We start from the raw sequence: 18139 nt of genomic DNA, 5'->3' as shown, positions 1-18139 counted from the left end.
TTTTACCTGAAATGAAAACCAGAAAAAAACTGTGTGGGCGTTTTTATGAATTAGGCAACAAGAAGCAACATGAAAAGAAACAAAAATTTAAATAAGTGAAATTTGTGTAATATATTTAGAGGTAAAAAATACGTTGTGAGTATTTTATTTTGACGACTTGAGACCAGTGACAAATAGAAAAAAGTAACAAATAGTAAATCAAGCGACTTGTTTACGATTCTATTGATAAAATAAAGACAATGGTCGAACAGTGTCTATTTCAAAATATCGGACTGAAGAGACTATATATAACACTCACTGGCTTGTTGTTCAGTAAGACTGCAAAGATGGTTAAGTGATCACACTCGCACGTGGTTACACGCGGGTTTGACTCACGATCAACGCGAACACATCCACGCGTCAGCCACGTCCTCTGCGATTGGTCGATCTCTCAGAAAACGCACTGTCCAATCAAATCAGAACGCTGCAATGAAAGTGTTACGATTAAAACTTAGACAGCAGGATACGTTGCAAAAAAAAAAAAGAGATAATGCATGAGAGTAATACTAAACTCTCAAAAAGCAACACCAAGCTGATTCATTTCCTCTATGAAATAATGCCCTTTTTTCACTTGGTTTTTAGGACTTACTGTTCAAGAGACGCTATACTGGGGAAAAATTTATATTTCAGCAACCACTGTCGTAAAATTTTCCCTGGAACCTTTATGAAGTTGAATGATGACCTGAGCTGCCAACAACTATCACTGTGCTCAATTGGATAGGTATAGAATAAAAACGATTTATCGACGATTACCCTGATTAAGAACTGAGATCTATTTACATTGTCCAGCAGCATTTTTTAACCCATAAAACTGACGGGAGTAGGTTTCCCATGCGTTGTTGTTGCAACTCGTATTACTAACAATACAAACCAATCAATACCTTGTTATTGTGATTAAAAGCCAGCTTGATAGGTTTACTCAGGGAACCAGATACACGATCATGAATAGTGACAGAAACAATGCTTGTACCACTCCTCCGAAGCCTACTTCCGGCGCTCTGATTATTACTGGGTCCATCTACTGGAAGCCTAAGGACATTTTTAAGTGTTCCGTAGGCAATGGTGGACATGCGAGTTTCTATTGTGTCCGAGATCGCTGAGCCAGGAACAAGGATTGTTGCGCCATATTGAGCGAAGTCAACCTTCAACTAGGAATGAAATATACAAATACATATTCACTCAGACCGAAAGGTCACGAAATCAATGAAATATCTCATTAAACCCGATTCATAATTACAGAAATGTTCCTGAATTAACTAACATTATAGGTCAAAGCAAAGATTTAACATCGACCCTTGACTTTCCTCATGTTTTGGGTTCTAGCGATCAACTCTAAGAGCAATGTTTCTTGATAATAACTCCGATTTACTGGTTGAGTTACCAAGGTTATTGTTCACTTGAAAAGCAAAGTCGTCCATAGTCTTCAGAAGTATGTCAGTGATGTTTCCCCTTTTCTGGATTTTAATAAGTCAAGTTTAAGATAATAAATTTCCTGCAGTGAATGCAAACAATCGGTGAATGGGCCTATGAAGGGTTCCAAAAATAGCCTTGCAAAATTGAAATCTATTTGTATTTTTATCCATTAAAGATTAAACAGTCAGGTATTCTTAATTAACAAAAAGAGGGTTTAAAATCACTTTGGGAGATCTTGCTATAAGTATGTTATCTTACATAGGGTTCAGGCCATTTGTTTAAAAAGCTTTTAGTACTCAACCGGGATTTAAATAATGATTAATCTTGGTCTTAATTTCTCTTGTTTGAATCTTCATTAGTGCCACGTTCCACCTTAAAGTAAAGCAAAAATGAACCGAGGAAACAGAAAATAAACCAAAACAAAAGTAACATTTCACAAGAACCTTGGTTTGCTAAATTATGTTTTGGACTACCCGTGCCAGTCCTTGGCATTTCACCTTACCCGTGGATGAAAAATAAAAAAAAGCTGAGTATACTTCATCATGAGAACCACGGACTTATCCGACATATAATCATGATATAACGTGATTTTAGATATATGAAAATTCATATATTTGCACTGCGGTGGAGAGATGAAATTAAAAGATCTTCGCAGCTAAGACCACTACTGAATAAAGTGATGGCTAAAGGACTATTTACCATTCTGTTTCAATCATGAGAGAGGAAAATACAGCTGATGATAGTGAAATAAAACATAGAAAAAGAAAATTAAAACTTTTCTCAGGATCGGCAAATTACCTCCTGCAACAGCAACCATGTTTTTATATTTTCCTCCTCCAGTAAATTACTTGCCACTTTCACAATGTTTTGTTGGTCTGATGTTGGGCCGATCGCGCTGTTGTTTTTCATCGAGTTATACTGCACAAGTTGTTTAAGGATATCCACGGAGAGAGAAAGTTCGTTTAGGTTGAGTTTAAGCTCGTCCCCGGTCTTTGTCAAATTGAGAAATTTTGTGATGATCGTGCTTTTAAGCAACTTAAAAGTTGGTGGAAGGGTAACTACCGGTGATAATGGCATCAACCTGGTCGACAAGTTAAGGGTGGTTAGAAAGAAAAAAAACATGATCGCTTCAAGATATACTTCAATCTATTCACGAAGATTTTATATTAGCGCTTCAAGGTTCGCAATGGTCATGGTAACGAAATGCGACGTCACAAAAGGTAACATGATGGCAAAATATTTTGAAATGAAAGTGCTAACACGCTTCTAACAGACGCAAACAGTTATTTTCTAAGTTTTGGAAAAAATCTCATATGGCGGCATTTTGAACACCATCCTGGCCTTCCATCATGTAGTTTGATAGTTTTCCGGAACAAAAAACCTCTTAAAAGAGAAGCTTCGACCGATGTACTCGACTCTGTTTTTCCGGCTCACGTCCAAAACAAATCGAACTTGGTATTAGCTTAGAAAACACCCAAGATTTCCCGTTACGTAATGAGCCGTAGATTACATATCTTGCTTTGTTGCAATTTCAGATATGTTATTTGCCGGCTCGGTAGCATGAAGTACTATCATTATATCAGAAGCTCTTTTCAGAGCTCGCTGAACTCCCCATAGTTCCACAAACCGTAGTTTAGTGATCTGGAGCTCCTTTCAGAGCTTGCTGAACCCCCGATCGTCCCACAAAATTTTAGTAATCGGGAGCTCTTTTCAGAGCTCGCTGAACCCCCGATCGTCCCACGAACGTTTGGCGATCGGAAGCTCTTTTCAGCGCTCTCTGAACCCCGATCGTCCCTAAACGTTTAGTGATCGGGAGCTTTTTTCAGAGCTCGCTGAACCTCCGATCGTCCCACAAACTTTTAGTGATCGGGAGCTCTTTCAGAGCCCGTTGGACCTCCGACCGCTTAAAAAACTGTATGCGATCGGGAGCTCTTTTCAGAGCTCGCTGAACCACCGATCTTTCCACAAACTGTATGCGATTAGGAGCTCTCTTCGAACCCTCGATCCATCCGATGTTTCTTCACATGGTGCCGCCATACGTTGACGTTGTTAACCCAACGTTCAATTTGCAAATAAAAGACGAAGGTAGGAGAGAGATGGAGGGAAGAATCTGGAAGGTCCAAAACACTGTTTGAGCCGTTTTTTTTTAAACAATTTTTTTTTCACTGAACAAGTGAGCAGCACTCTGCGAACAGTATCCTCCGACGCGTTTTGTCTAACCGTCGTATACTTCTTCAGGGAGTTTTACAAGTTAAAGTTTAACATTTTTATTTATAAGCCATAGTTGGCGACTTTTTGGCCAGTGACCGAAGCTTCAAGGTGAGACGCTTCAACCTCAAGAAATTGAGCAGCATTCCAACGACGTGGTGGCTCACCTCCCAAGAGAAAATCGTGCACTAATCGCATCGCTGGAGGCAAAGGCTCCAGAGCTGTACCAGCACATGTGCCAGAACCTTTCCCACTGTGGGAGAGACTTTACGAAAGTTGGAAAGAGGAACAACAGAGACACTTGACACGAATATGGTAAGATTGTGTTTCTTTTTAAACCAATGATTTACTTGAATATATTAAAAACAGAAAAGCAGAAATACTTAATAATAATAATAATAATAATAATTTATTAGTTGTATAGCCCTATTTACATGTACAGATCAATAGTGCTTTTCACTGAATAAAAATTAAAAACCTTATATATCTAAATAAAAATTTACAGTAGTAATGGTAGCTAAAAATATATAAGAATAAATTATTTTAATGTAATTGCCAACGAGCCAGCCGAGCGAAGCGAGGCGGCAGAGAATAGTGCCGCGCGAAGAATGGTGTATGCGAAAAAATTCTCGATCGGCATTGAAAAGTGTAAGTGTAAGGTGTAAGGTGTAAGATGTTAGAATGTCTCAATTTAAGCCAATTGCAAGGAAGGAACTATTCAAACCAATGAAAAGACGTGTTACATTGTAGTTTTTAACCAATCAGGAGGCGGTACATCTAGACACTTTCGCGTGGTTGTTTGATGAGCTTGTTTGTGGAAGCGTCTCTTCGTTTGGTTTGAAGTGCAAGCAGCTCGATCTTGTTGTAGAAGGTGAGTGTTTTCTTTGTTGTGGTCGTTATTGAATTGTAAAGAATTTCATAGGCTCAGAATATACAGTGGTCAAGGGACCAATAGCACTAGCGTGTTATACAGCGGTTGAGAGATCAATAGAACCAGCGTGTTCGCTACTGACTTGAACCAGCGAGTTTAGCAATCAATAGGACCAGCGTGTTCATCAATTAAACTAAAACTTCAATCGACCAACGTTCCTTTACAAAACTCTTTATCTAATTCGAATTTTGAGGAAAACTGTTGAAACTAGTAAGAGCAAATCTAGAGTTCAAATTCACTGTTTGAGATACGAAATCGAACCAGCGTGTTCACCACAGAATTGAACGAGCGTGTTCATCAATCGAACTAGCGTATCAAACTGAAAGTTCATCGATCGAAGTAGCTTGTTTCCTCTCACTTTGCTCAGAATATACAGTGGTCGAGAGACCAATAGCACTAGCGTGTTATACAGTGGTAGAGAGATCAATAGAACCAGCGTGTTCGCTACTGATTTGAACCAGCGAGTTCAGCAATCAATAGAACCAGCGTGTTCATCAATCAAACTGAAACTTCAATCGACCAGCGTGCCTTTACAAAACTCTTCATCTAATTCGAATATTGAGGAAAACTGTTGGAACTAGAGCAAATCCAGTGTTCAAATTCAGTGTTCGAGACACGAAATCGAACCAGCGTGTTCACCACAGAATTGAACGAGCGTGTTCATCAATCGAACCAGCGTATCGAACTGAAAGTTCAGCAATCACGAAATCGAACCAGCGTGTTCACCAGAGAATTGAACGAGCTTGTTCATCAATCGAACTAGCATATCGAACTGAAGTAGCCTGTTCCCTCTCACTTTCACTTTGCACTGAAAGTTCGATTGAGCAGCGTTGACGGACTACTCCCCTCCAAACAGCGTATTCACAAACGGAATCAAAGCAGTTTGTATATTTCTCGCACTTATCAATCATGGTGTGTTTATGGTACGCAGTACTCACAATATTTTTACTGAAATTACATCATTACAATGTAAATACTGGGGTTAGTACGAAGTTTTCCTACGGATGCTCAAGTTTATATTATTTTTCATTTAACAAGAACATAATACGTATTATGAAATATAGCGGAAAATATTTACAAAGGAGAATTCCCCATGCCTCACACGGAAGCTTTAATCCTTACATTATAACAAATAAAGAAGCGCATATTGTAAATGGAAACATAAGTGTCGGTTACATTAAGAAGAATGAGGCCACCTCTTCCAATCAACAGTTGCAAGAGACGAATAACAATCGAAGACATTTTATGAATTACTGCTTAACACACTCGGGCAGGTTTTCTTGTGCAGTTGACTCTTTTCTTGAACTCACTTTTGCTATTTTTAGAGATTCTTTGCAACGTGTTGAACGTAATGAGTTTTTTCAAACGTTATTTGAAGCATGTGTGCATTTACAAACCAACATGAACTAACTAAAGAGCAAATTGTGAATATTGACAACGAAATACAAGAAGGCAAAGAGGCTGAGACAATCCTTTGTAGATATGTTGACTTTTTGATGTCAACCTGGAATCCTTCCTCTCCTGATGATGGATGGTCAAAACCAGAAATTCACCCATGTCAAAAATCATATCTTTCATTAAAAACCAATGAAATGGCAAATGATTACGTACATTTGTTAAATTCAGTTGAGAGACACACTACATGTAGTACTAAATATTGTCTTCGACAAAATGACAAATCCGAATTGCATTGTAGATTTAACTTTCCTTATGACGACTGTCCTGACACTAGACTTGATTTTGAACCAATAAATACAAAAACTGGCGAAACAAATATAAAGCTGTTATTGTCACAAAACGAAATGACTCTAGATTGAATCGTCATCAACCATTACAACTTCAAGGGTGAAGAGCAAATTGCGACATTCAAATTGTTATAGATTATCATGCCTGTCTGGAATATCTTGTTAAATACACATCCAAAGCTGAGAAAGCATCTTCTGTTGTCAAAAATGCTTTCACCAATATTATCACCAAAATGAATGATACAACTGATACTCCAAGTGTCCTTAAGCAAATTTTGCTGAAAACTGTTGGTCAAAGAGACTATTCTATTCAAGAGGTAATGCATCATTTACTGTCAATAAAATTTGTAAGTGCAACACATGAGGTTATCACTGCATCTCTTGATGGATCGAGAAGAGTACACCTTAAAGCAAATAACCAAATTTGTACTGCTCCTTCATTGCTTGATACCTATGCTGAACGTTACAAGTATCTCAAGGTAGACCCGCAGTTATTAGAGTACAATTTTTCAAGTTTGCATCAATGTTTACTTTCAAAGCCTCTAAACTTAAACAAAGAGACAAAAGTGTAATTGTCAAAACCTATCCTAATTATTCATCCAATCCAAAGAGTGAAGACTATGGTTTGTTTTGTAAATATCAGTTGCTTAAATACAAACCCTGGCAATATACACCGGATGATGCATGGGATAACCTTCCACAGGCTGATGAGACATACACAACATGTTGGAAAAAATTCTTGCTAACTGATACTGCAAAATCCTTAGTCCCTGATTGGGAAACCAAAATGCAAGATGTAAACAACTACATATGCATAACACCTTTGAATGAGGATTCTTTTGAAGAAGATTACAACACCAAAAGTGAAAGAGAAGAGTGGATGCTTATGGCAGAGTTGACTATTCAAACAACTGATACTTGTGAGAAATCTACACCTGTACCACATGCATATTGGCATCAAGTGTACCAGTATTTCACAAATGATGAGATAAATGCAATGCCTACATGGATAAACAGAGAGAAAAACAAGAATAGTGCTCACCATTCCTGTGAAACAAGAATCATAGATACTTCAACTTTTAGTAGAATGCAGCAAGTAGCTTATCAAATAGTTTCCAATCATTTTGCCAGTGGTGAACAAAATCCCTTGCGCTTTCTTATTATGGGTGTAGCAGGAACAGGGAAAAGCTATCTCATTGATTCCTTAAGAAATTTGCTTCAAGAAAAATGTAAGGTTTTAGCTTACACTGGAAAAGCATCATTCAACGTCAATGGAGTAACGCTACATTCACTGCTAAAATTACCTATTGGTTCAAAGAGACATTGTGATTTAAAAGGAATACCTTTGCAAAAACTGCAAAGTAACCTCGAAAACGTTCAATATTTAATAATAGATGAATACTCTTTCGTTGGCCAGAGTTTGTTCGGATGGATTGATAGTCGTTGCAGACAAGCTACTGGACGAACAGACATGACATTTGGCAGCATATCTGTCATTCTTGTCGGTGACATAGCTCAGTTACCACCAGTAGGTGACAAACCACTTTACCATTCTATGCCAAAAACAGAAAAGCAAATTCAAGGTTTTCTCCTATATCATGAATTCAAGAAAGTTGTTAAATTGACAGTTAATCAAAGAGTTCAAGGAAACAATATTGAACAATCCAATTTTAGGGAAATGCTAACCCGAGCTCGCCATGGTGAATCAACTGAATCAGATTGGCACTCTTTAATTTCCAGAACACCGGACAAAGTGCACAATGTGAATGAGTTTGAAAATAATTCTGTCAGAATTTGTTATCATAAGGAAAAAGTCGCAGAATTAAACATTAGTAGACTGAAAAGCTTGGGTCAACCAATAGCAATAATTAAAGCTCGTCACTCTATTGGAGCACAAACACTTAGTGCTGATGACATGGGAGGCCTTGAACCTATAGTTTACTTATCAAAAGGAGCAAAAGTAATGTTAACGATGAATCTATGGACTGATGTTGGCCTTTGTAATGGAGCATTAGGCACAGTACTTGACTTTGTGTATGCTGAAGGACAACAACCTCCATGTCTTCCAATATGTGTATTGGTTCAATTTGATGATGAATATAAAGGACCATCAGTTTCTTCTCTGATTCAAAGATGTGTCCCAATTTGTCCCATGACCCAAGTTTCAGAAAGTTTAGGAAAAAAATATGAGAGACAGCAATTTCCATTAAAATTAGCCTGGGCGATGACAATTCATAAATGTCAAGGTCTGACCCTCTCTAAAGCTTGGATTGATTTAGGATCATCAGAAAGATCTCCTGGAATTACATATGTTGCTTTAAGCAGGGTAAAAAAAATACAAGATCTTCTTATTGAGCCAATGACACTAGAGAGGTTAGAAGCGGTCAAAAAGTCTACTAACTTTAAGTTTAGATTAGAAGAAGAAATCCGTCTTGATATGTTGGCTAATGAAACACTGAATTCACATTTCAAAATATCTTAAAAAAAATTTTCGTATATGTCACTCTTTTAAACAAATCAAAGCGATCAATGCACGCATAAATATTTCTTTTACACTTAAGATTAAAAGATAAAAAGTCAATTACAATTCAAAATCAACTTTGTACAATTTTGATCTTGTCTCCCTGTGGTGACTGGTTCCAAATATTTTCAACAAACATTTCACATTTCATATTCTACTCTAAAAAAAAGGAAATGCATTGTCAGTGCTTTCTGCTTACAAAATCTTTGATATTTCAAAAAAAATGTTTCTGCACTGTTTGAAAATTTTCTTTTTCTTCAGTTTCCAGATCTTCAGTCAGTCAATCATGTCAAAAGAAAATACAAACTCTGGTAAGTACCTGTAGCTTTAATTTACAATGTTTGGTTTTTTGTGGTTCTCCATATTCCTGTTTTCTTCACTTGAAAAGTAGGTGGGGAGGGAGATTGAATGAGCAAGAACTCGTCTGGCCTCACCATACTAGATTGCATCTACACAAAAAATATATTGCCATTTCTAAAATTCAAACCTTACTGACAAACGCAATTTCACTACCATCACTGAAATCTTTGGTGGCTCCTCCCAACTTCTGCTGTCTGAACTGTGCTGAATGATTTGATTTGATTTGATTACTGCACAATTGACAGTAGTCACGAGCTGCAAAGAGCTGCAGAACATTTGATTGACAGTACCAAAAAACCATTTGTTAGTTATGAATTTTACAGTCCACATGTTATTAAAAGATGCAGTAACTTATTGTGATCAACATTTCATGTCTAACTTCAGTTTTTATTTCCTCTTTCTTAGATAATCACCGTGGCTACATTCAGAATTTGAGTCCTATAAAACGCTCACGAAATCAAAATCAGTGGTATGATTTTGATTTACAAACCAGCCCATCAAAATTGAGACGAGTTGTAGGATTTAATATTGCAAACCACTCCATGCTACAAGAACATGAAGCGTCAAAAACAGCTGTAACCCTCAAAAACACTAAGCAAAACAGCAACAATGACATCATATTCAACCAGCAATCAACAGTAAGGGTAACACCAACCTTTGATATTGATTTTGATTACAAACCCATCAACAAATCCCAAAAGACTGAGCCCTCAACTCAGCCTGCCAAGAAGATTACACTTGAGGAGCTCCCCACACTCCAAGTCAATCAGAAAGTAAATGTCACTGCTTCCATTTCACTGGGAAATGAAAACCCTAAACCTGTGCAATTGAAATCCTCAAGTGAAATGACAACTGTAAAGGAAGACTGTGTCCTGGAGGATGAAACTGGAACTGCTACTATTCATATATGGGATCCACTTTTCAAGAACATCAAAACTGGCACCACATATGAGTTTGAAAACCTTACTGTAAAGCACTTCCAAGGGATCACTCATCTGGGAACAACCCCCACAACAACGTTTAAAGAAGCCAATCAACAACTGAAACCTATAAATGGCCCTGCATTACTTGCAAATCCAGAGAAAGAAGCAAAAGTAGAGAGCTTCAAAATGATCAACAAACTAAGCATTTTCATCACCTGCCAAGCATGCAAACGTAAAATTAATGAAATCTCCCAACAGAACACACTCAAATGTAAAAACTGTGGAGTCCGACAAAGAAAGATGCAATGCAAACGAGATGCATCTGTTCAACTTCTTGTACATTTGGATGAAAAAGACATTTGGTTAACAGCATTTACAGATGTCTTGGAGTCCCTCTTCGCCACCCACCCGACAATCTCATTACTTAGTGACTCGGACACAATTGAAGAACTACTTATGGATCTTCAAGACATAGAATTCAAATATAATGTGAACAGAAAAGTGATCACTGAAATATCATCATCTTCACTGTCAAGTTAAACTGTCCTACAGTACAGAATTAACAAAGCCAGACCACCGACTAAAATATTTATTTACAACACTTAAGTATCAAGACTTTAACAAACTTTCATTACCATGTTCTGATTCAATGTTACGTTACCTGTTATTTGAAAGCATACATACGAAACAAGTTAATCTTATTTCTTACCATACTATTGATGTTCAAGATGTTGTATTTATAGCAGAAAACCATTGACATTGGTTTTCACGTTCAAGTTCATATGCTTTTTTTAAGATTACTAAGTTCGCAAAGACTAGTGCATGTATGTTTCTGTTCACAAACATTGTACTAACTAAAACCCCTTCTATATGCTTCAATTAACATATTGTAAATGAAAAATTCAGTGTTGTTTTTTTATGCTCTTTCAAAGCAACAGTTATACAATACAACACGATTCATATTCTTTGTTGTTATTCTTTATAATGTTACATTAATAACAAGAACTATTCACATCCTTTCACATATTCAAGTTATTAAATGACTTGGTTAATATTACCAAGCCCTTAAAACCTTAGTACAGTTTCCATGTTACTCTTATTAAAAACCCTTTTATCAATTGGAAAAAACTATGCCTCAGCATAAACCCCCTTATCAAACCACAAATTGATCGCTCGTTGGCACTCTATCGATAGGTATATCTAGTATATCTGAGTTAATGATTACAAAAAGCTTCATTAAACAGAAACGTTTTAATAGCTTCTTTAAATTTATCCAAACACTTAATCATTCTAATTTCATGAGGAAGTCTGTTCCATAAGTATGGTGCTGCTGCCTGAAAAGACCGATCTCCAAATGTCTTCAGCATCTTACCCTTAGGGGGCTCTAAGTAAAGACCGTCATTAGATCGAAGACAATAAGAAGATTTTGATTTAATAGATATAAGGCTGTTAATATATGACGGAGCTAAATTATGAACCGCTTTAAAAGTAAGTAGAAGAATTTTAAATTTAATGCGAGCCTGGATTGGAAGCCAGTGTAACTCATATAGAATAGGAGTAATATGCGAGTACCTTCCAACGCTCACTAGCAGTCTTGCGGCTGCATTCTGTACACGTTGTACTTTAGCTATCAGTTCCTTTGAGGCACCATACAAAAGACTGTTACAATAATCTAATCTATTCGTTATAAACGCATGAACTAAAGTATGGAGACTGTCTTCGTGTAAATATTTCTTAATGCTTCTAATGTTATGAAGATAAAAGAATGCAGATTTGCAAATATTTGTAATATGCTTAGACATGCTTAGGTTAGCATCCAACCAACAGCCCAGATTTTTAACCTCGGAGCTATTATCAATTGCCGAGTTGCCAACGGAGATACTGATTGGCTGTAGTTTAGATAATTGTTGTTTGGAGCCTATTAAAATCAGTTCAGTCTTGCTATCATTAATTAACAGTCTATCATGAATCATCCACTTCCTGATCTTTTCAATACAGTTCTCCATTGCTTGCAAGACTTGGTCTTGAGATGTAGTATTAGGTTTAAAACTCAGATATAACTGGGTGTCATCAGCATAACAATGAGCACAAGGAAGCTCGTGTTCAATGATCTTAAAGATCTTAGATGCATATATAATAAATAGAATCGGTCCAAGACACGACCCTTGAGGAACTCCGCAGCCTAAATCGAATGGGTTAGATATCGATCCCTCGATGTCAACTTTTTGCATCCTGTTATGGAGATATGACTCAAACCAGCTCAGGGCAGAATCAGCAATACCTAATTCTTCGTGTAGACGTTTGATCAGTATATTATGATTAACAGTGTCGAAGGCGGCACTAAGATCCAACATGACAAGAAGAGTGACCTCTTGTGAATTCATCTTCATTAAGATATCGTTAACAACTCGAAGAAGCGCTGTTTCGGTACTATGTCATTTTCTGTAAGATGATTGCATTTCTGGATAAACAGAATTGTCTATCATGTGTAAATGAAGTTGATTATACACCGCCTTTTCGGTGAGCTTCGATATGTATGGCAAATTACTAACAGGTCTGTAGTTACTAAGAAGTGGATCAAGACCAGCTTTTTTTGAGCAACGTCTTAACAAGTGCACATTTCCAGACATCAGCAAACACACCATCCACGAGGGATAGATTTATCATTTTTGTGATCACGGGAAGCAGGACATCAATGCAGCTAAAAACCAGTGAGGTGGGCATCGGATCAAAAGAACAGCTTTTCTTTGCGCTACCTTCGATAAGTTTCTGCACTTCGAGTTCAGAAAGTGCTGTAAATTTACTAAATTTGGGGGTTGGTGACAATGTACAGTTTAAAAGCGGGTCAGTGGAAAGATCTTGAGCCATAACGTCGAGTCTTGTACCAATATCAGTGATTTTTTGAACAAAGTACGAGCCCATCCTATCAGCTAATCAAGCTTATCATCGCAAGGTGGTAGCACAGTGTTCTTTTTCCTTTGATTCAAAAGAGTATTCGCAGCTGCAAAGAGCTTTTTTTGGTTTGAACTGTTATCATTAATGAAGTCATGATAGTATTGGCTTCGAGCTTCGTTCATTAATCGATTTGTCGTATTCTTGATCTTTTTGTATGACAACATATCGTCGTGTTTGCCAGAGCGTCGCCATTTTCTTTCTGCTTTCCGTTTTTCACGGCGGGCATTTTTTATATCTTCATTGAACCAAGGAACCAGAGGTCGAGATCGTATAACTTTGGATCGAAGTGGAGCATGTCTCTCGAGCACTTGGGACCAGGTATCGTTATAGCATTTAACGAGATCGTTAAGCGAATCTGGACTGTAATTACAAAGCTCAGAGGTAGACAGATCTTGTTTAAAATCCTCAATCTTGATTGCCTTCAGTTTTCTATATGATATTTGCTCAGTTTTGGGAGATGGTTTACTTAAGGCAAGATCGCAAAGAACAGTAAAATGGTCTGAAAACAAGTAGTCAGTCATAGGTTTGGCTGTAAGAAATGAATCCGAGCAACGAGTAATCATTAAGTCTAAGGTGTGCCCAGATATATGTGTAGATTTATCCACGTGCTGTTATCTTGGCCAGATAACTTTTATTTCATGATGATCTAAAATGGATATATCTCAACAGACGGTCTCCATGGATACCAAATAGTCAATACAAACTCAATACAAAATCCTTGCTATAAGAAAAAGAACCATGCAGATAAACTTGACTAACTGATTCTGATCTTGTAATATTTCTAGTTTATTGTTCATTCAAATATTTTTTTGCGCAAAGGGAGGCCTTTTTTTGCAGAAACACATGGATTGATGCCGCAGTCAATACAAGTTTGTGACAAGAATGGCCTGCTTCATGAACTGAATCTGACTGAAATTGAAAGGAAATAAAGTGCCAGTTTTGAGAGTTGTGAAGGTGAACTAACCCGCCCAAAAATTGACATGTAGAGTGTCAAGAATAAAGCTAGTGAGGTGACTGCCATGACTTAATAGTCAAGAAAGTTCTATCAAAAAAATTAATTACTTTTGACACAGTTTTCTGACGGAGAAAAGTGTTTAACGTTGACTTCTTTATTGAATTCTTAGTACCCTGCAAAAGTGGTAAAGTTTACACATTCCACCAGAAGAATTTACCACTAAGAAATCAAAAAAGACGTATATCAAGTGCTGATTCAATATGACCACGAGACAGTAACGCATCCAGCTTGGCAAAGTTTCGACCGTTTCCACCTCGAATTTCTCTTGGAAATTTCTTACATGTTTCCAGGTTCTTCTCTCAAAAGAAAGGAGGATCTCAGGGAACAGAACAATTTTGTCAAGCCAATGATGAGTACGTCATGTTTAAACAGTTTTCGCAATTGTGGTGTTTTCCATCAAAATTAAGGCATTTGATTATTGCATGGCTTGATGCTACTCTGGTATAAAGATTTAAGGAATCTAAAAATTCATTAAATCATTAAACCAGAGTAGGATCAAACCATGTCTGATTGTGCAACTGATGGCCTTGTGAACTTTAATACATTTGATCATGGTTACAAATTCTTCAACATTCCTGGCAAAGTTTAGACCGTTTCCAGCTCGAATCTTTTCTTAAACTTCCTACATCTTTCCAGGTTCTTCTCTCAAAATCAAGGAGGACCCCATGGAACAGAACAACTTTGTCAAGCCAATGGTGGGTACGTCATGTTTCAACAGTGTTCTCAAGTGTGCTGTTTTCTAGCAAAAAATCAAGGCATTTGATTATGGCACAGTTTGATGCTACTCTGGTTTAAAGATTTAAAGAATGTAACCACTCATTGACTCATTAAATCAGAGTAGCATCAAACTATGTCTGATTGTGCAACTGGTTACCTTGTGAACTTTAATACATTTGATTATGGTTACACATGCGTTCTTCAAGGTGTGTTGAGAAGAAGAAAAAAAAATTAATTTTGACAAAAACAAAGCCATGCTCAGTCAAGTGGTTATTGTCTATTTATGAATTATTCAAGATCTCTATTATAAAGCCGAGAATCAGTTGACTCAACGTTTTTCTATTTTAGAAATGTAACGTTGACCTGTAATAAGAAAGAAATGAAATTATTTGTGTGTTGATGATCAACACTTTTCTAATACCCAAATCAGCTAAGATCTGATCCTCCCATGCACTTCCGATTAAAAAAACCAAAGGAAATTTAGATGGCATGTCAAGAGATCGTCCTCTAGGTGATGAATTCCATTACCATCTTACTCTACCTGAATATTTAATTGATAAAGGAGGAAGATTTGCATGTTTATTATTTCCGGGTGGTAAGTGTTTAAATGAAAAGTTCTGCGCACACAGGAAATATAAACTGTTTTGGTTCTTCTCTCTACAGTTTTTTCCTTTTGTCTGAATGCCTTTATTTTGCTTTCGTCACAGATCAGGGCGTCGAGGAAGACCCCGGAATACTGGAAAACATGAAGAAACGCTTAGTGAGTTTAGTCTCAGTACAATACTTGCGGTAACACTACAATGCCTTCGGCCCTTGCATGACAGAACTGTAACAAAGTTCATAATTCTACTTAGTTAAATTTAAAAAACTGCCTGAACTGTCACAATTGCTGAAAGACTTACATGAGAAAAACAAGAAGACGAACAAAGGAAAAAAACAAAAAGTATACAAGAAAAAGAAAGAAATGCAAAGAAAAAACAAACAAACAAACAAAACGAAACCAATCCAAGAAAAGCACTGGGTAGCCTTCTGAAGGCGGGTAATCAGTATTTATAATAGGACTATTTTTTTTCTCTGGCTTCAACCGTTATTTTCGCGTCGAAGTACTAAGCATGCGCTTGCCGAAAATACGTTCGCCTTTCAGGTTAAGTCAGTCGTGCACATGGATAGGAACAATCGGGGAAGTACAGCGGATTTCATTTGTTCTCATTGTATTGATTGCCTATATCTTTTTGACTTACCACCAGATCCCTGCCCTGGTGACTGGTCACACTACAGTGGATTCTGTTACCACGTGAGCAATATCCCATGCAATCAGAGACAGGCAAGGTCCTTTTGTCATTCTCTGCATGGAGATCTAGTGAAGGTAACTAGCGCTGAGGAAAACGAGTTCGTCTTGTACCTGGCAAGGAAGTTCGCAGGGAATGGTAAACCTGCGTGGATTGGTCTGTATTATCATGCACCCTCCCGTGCGTATTATTGGACTGACAATTCGGTACCGACATACACTAACTGGGCTCCAAAAGAACCCAGTGGGTATTCTAAAGAACCGTGCGCAGCGATGTACACTGGGTCATCGCATCTCCCCACGTGGGCAACTGGATACTGGAACGATATTCTGTGCACAGTCAAATATAACACCGTCTGTAAGAAGTTGGCCTAGTTGCAATGATAAACAAGTCAACATACATTCAATAATATTTTCGTTGGGTGCTGGTAAATTAGTGCAATACAAAGTGTTGTTGCAAAACTATGGCGTTTAAATCATAATCCCGAGCCAAGTAGGTAGTGCTTAGTGTGAATTTTCATGATAACCGGAGAACGTCTTGTATAATGGCATAAAATAATACTTCGAAAAGGCGTTTAAAAATTTGTTTTGTTTTTGACAATGACACTTAAACCCTTCATCTTCGACTATGCACTTCTAGTAATGCACTGCAAGAGAATATCAATATTATCTTATGCACTGTAGGTTGCATTCCCTTCATTTCTTTTAAATGTACCTTTACTTTCGTTTAGTTTATCGTAAAAGGTACACGTGCGAGCGTAGCTGAACTTTTAGATGTTATAAACTGACTGAGTTCCCCTGAGTGCCCTGATTAACCAAAAACCCTTTCATTTATTGCACCGTTAACCCTTTAACTCCCAGACCAAATTTGTAATTCTCCTTACTGTAAACCATACAATTCTTATAATGTTAGTTGTGAGAATTTGGTATTGGATCAATTAATTATCTCCAAAATGATAGTTTTTTCAATTCTCATAACTTGTCTGGTTGATATTGTATTGATATTGTAAGGAGAAATTCTGTCTTGGTCACTCATGGGAGTAAAAGGGTTAAACGCATACAAAATTGAAGCATACTTCATGAAAGCAATACACCACTCTTTCTCTCAGCTTACCGATGTAATGACCCACGCGGGATGTTGAGAGAACACTCAATTAGTTTAACCCTTTAACTCCCATGAATGACCAAGACAGAATTTCTCCTCACAATATCCTTACAATATCAAGTACACAAGTGATGAGAATAAAGAAAAAGATAATCTAGGGGATTAAAAGTTGATCCAATAACAAATAATTGCGAACCAACATCATAAGAATTGTATGGCAGACAGTAGAGAGAATTACTGATGAGATCTTGAGAGCAAACAAAATTTTCCTAGTGTTCTCCCAACATCCCGCGTGGGTGATTAAGTCGGTAAATCGATACAAAGTTCTGTTGCTTAAACAATCGTCATTGCATGCGGCAAACAGTGTTTTACTAGTCCTGCGATCTTGGCCGGCCCTCTAATATCGGGTATTTTCCTTTACGTGATGAGCATAGATTACATATCTTTCTCTGTTGCAATTTCAGATATGTTATTTGCCGGCTGGGCAGCATGAAATAATTACTATCATTATATTGGATAATGACCAGAATTTCCTTGTTTAATTTTCCAAGCAATGCGTTCAAAACTTAGGCTTCGGTGAGTAAGACGAAAGGTTGACAACGTCCTTTATTATTCCACTTATTGAGTTTTCATGGACTGAGACGAGGCGAGTTCCATAAAAAAGGGAAAGAAAGCAGGCTAATATACAGCCATCTTGACCTCACGCTTGGTTAATACCGGATATATAAGAAGGGACTTGACTCGTGTTTCTCCCTACACTTCTTTCGTGTACCTCAAAACTAAACAGTTGTCCTCCAGCCTTCATAACTTAGTAAATATTACCAATTAACGAGCGTTAAAGGTGTGGCTTTCTCATAATTGGTCTGAAGCACTCGACGAATGAAAATTTAATAAACAGAATGCTGATAAACTTTGAGAT

At 37.3% G+C, this 18139-nt stretch overlaps 2 protein-coding genes and 1 pseudogene across 2 annotated transcripts; all 3 read left to right on the top strand.

Moving 5' to 3' along the window:
- Window positions 1-4469: 4469 nt before the first annotated feature.
- On the top strand, window positions 4470-10819 carry LOC131778525 (uncharacterized). Its single transcript, XM_066163311.1, has 3 exons — window positions 4470-4531; window positions 9119-9168; window positions 9623-10819. Exons 2-3 carry the CDS (start codon window positions 9144-9146, stop codon window positions 10678-10680), a joined length of 1083 nt encoding a protein of 360 aa, XP_066019408.1. The 5' UTR covers window positions 4470-4531; window positions 9119-9143; the 3' UTR covers window positions 10681-10819.
- On the top strand, window positions 5971-8818 carry LOC136279692 (uncharacterized; annotated as a pseudogene).
- A 2569-nt stretch (window positions 10820-13388) lies between the features above and the next one.
- LOC131769987 (alpha-N-acetylgalactosamine-specific lectin-like) lies at window positions 13389-16558 on the top strand. Its single transcript, XM_066163631.1, has 5 exons — window positions 13389-13476; window positions 14401-14463; window positions 14747-14809; window positions 15535-15587; window positions 15972-16558. Exons 1-5 carry the CDS (start codon window positions 13389-13391, stop codon window positions 16488-16490), a joined length of 786 nt encoding a protein of 261 aa, XP_066019728.1. The 3' UTR covers window positions 16491-16558.
- Window positions 16559-18139: the final 1581 nt, after the last annotated feature.

This window comes from Pocillopora verrucosa, chromosome 3, assembly GCF_036669915.1.
Source record: "Pocillopora verrucosa isolate sample1 chromosome 3, ASM3666991v2, whole genome shotgun sequence".
Classification (NCBI taxonomy): domain Eukaryota; kingdom Metazoa; phylum Cnidaria; class Anthozoa; order Scleractinia; family Pocilloporidae; genus Pocillopora; species Pocillopora verrucosa.
This window is presented reverse-complemented; position numbering and strand designations above follow the sequence as displayed.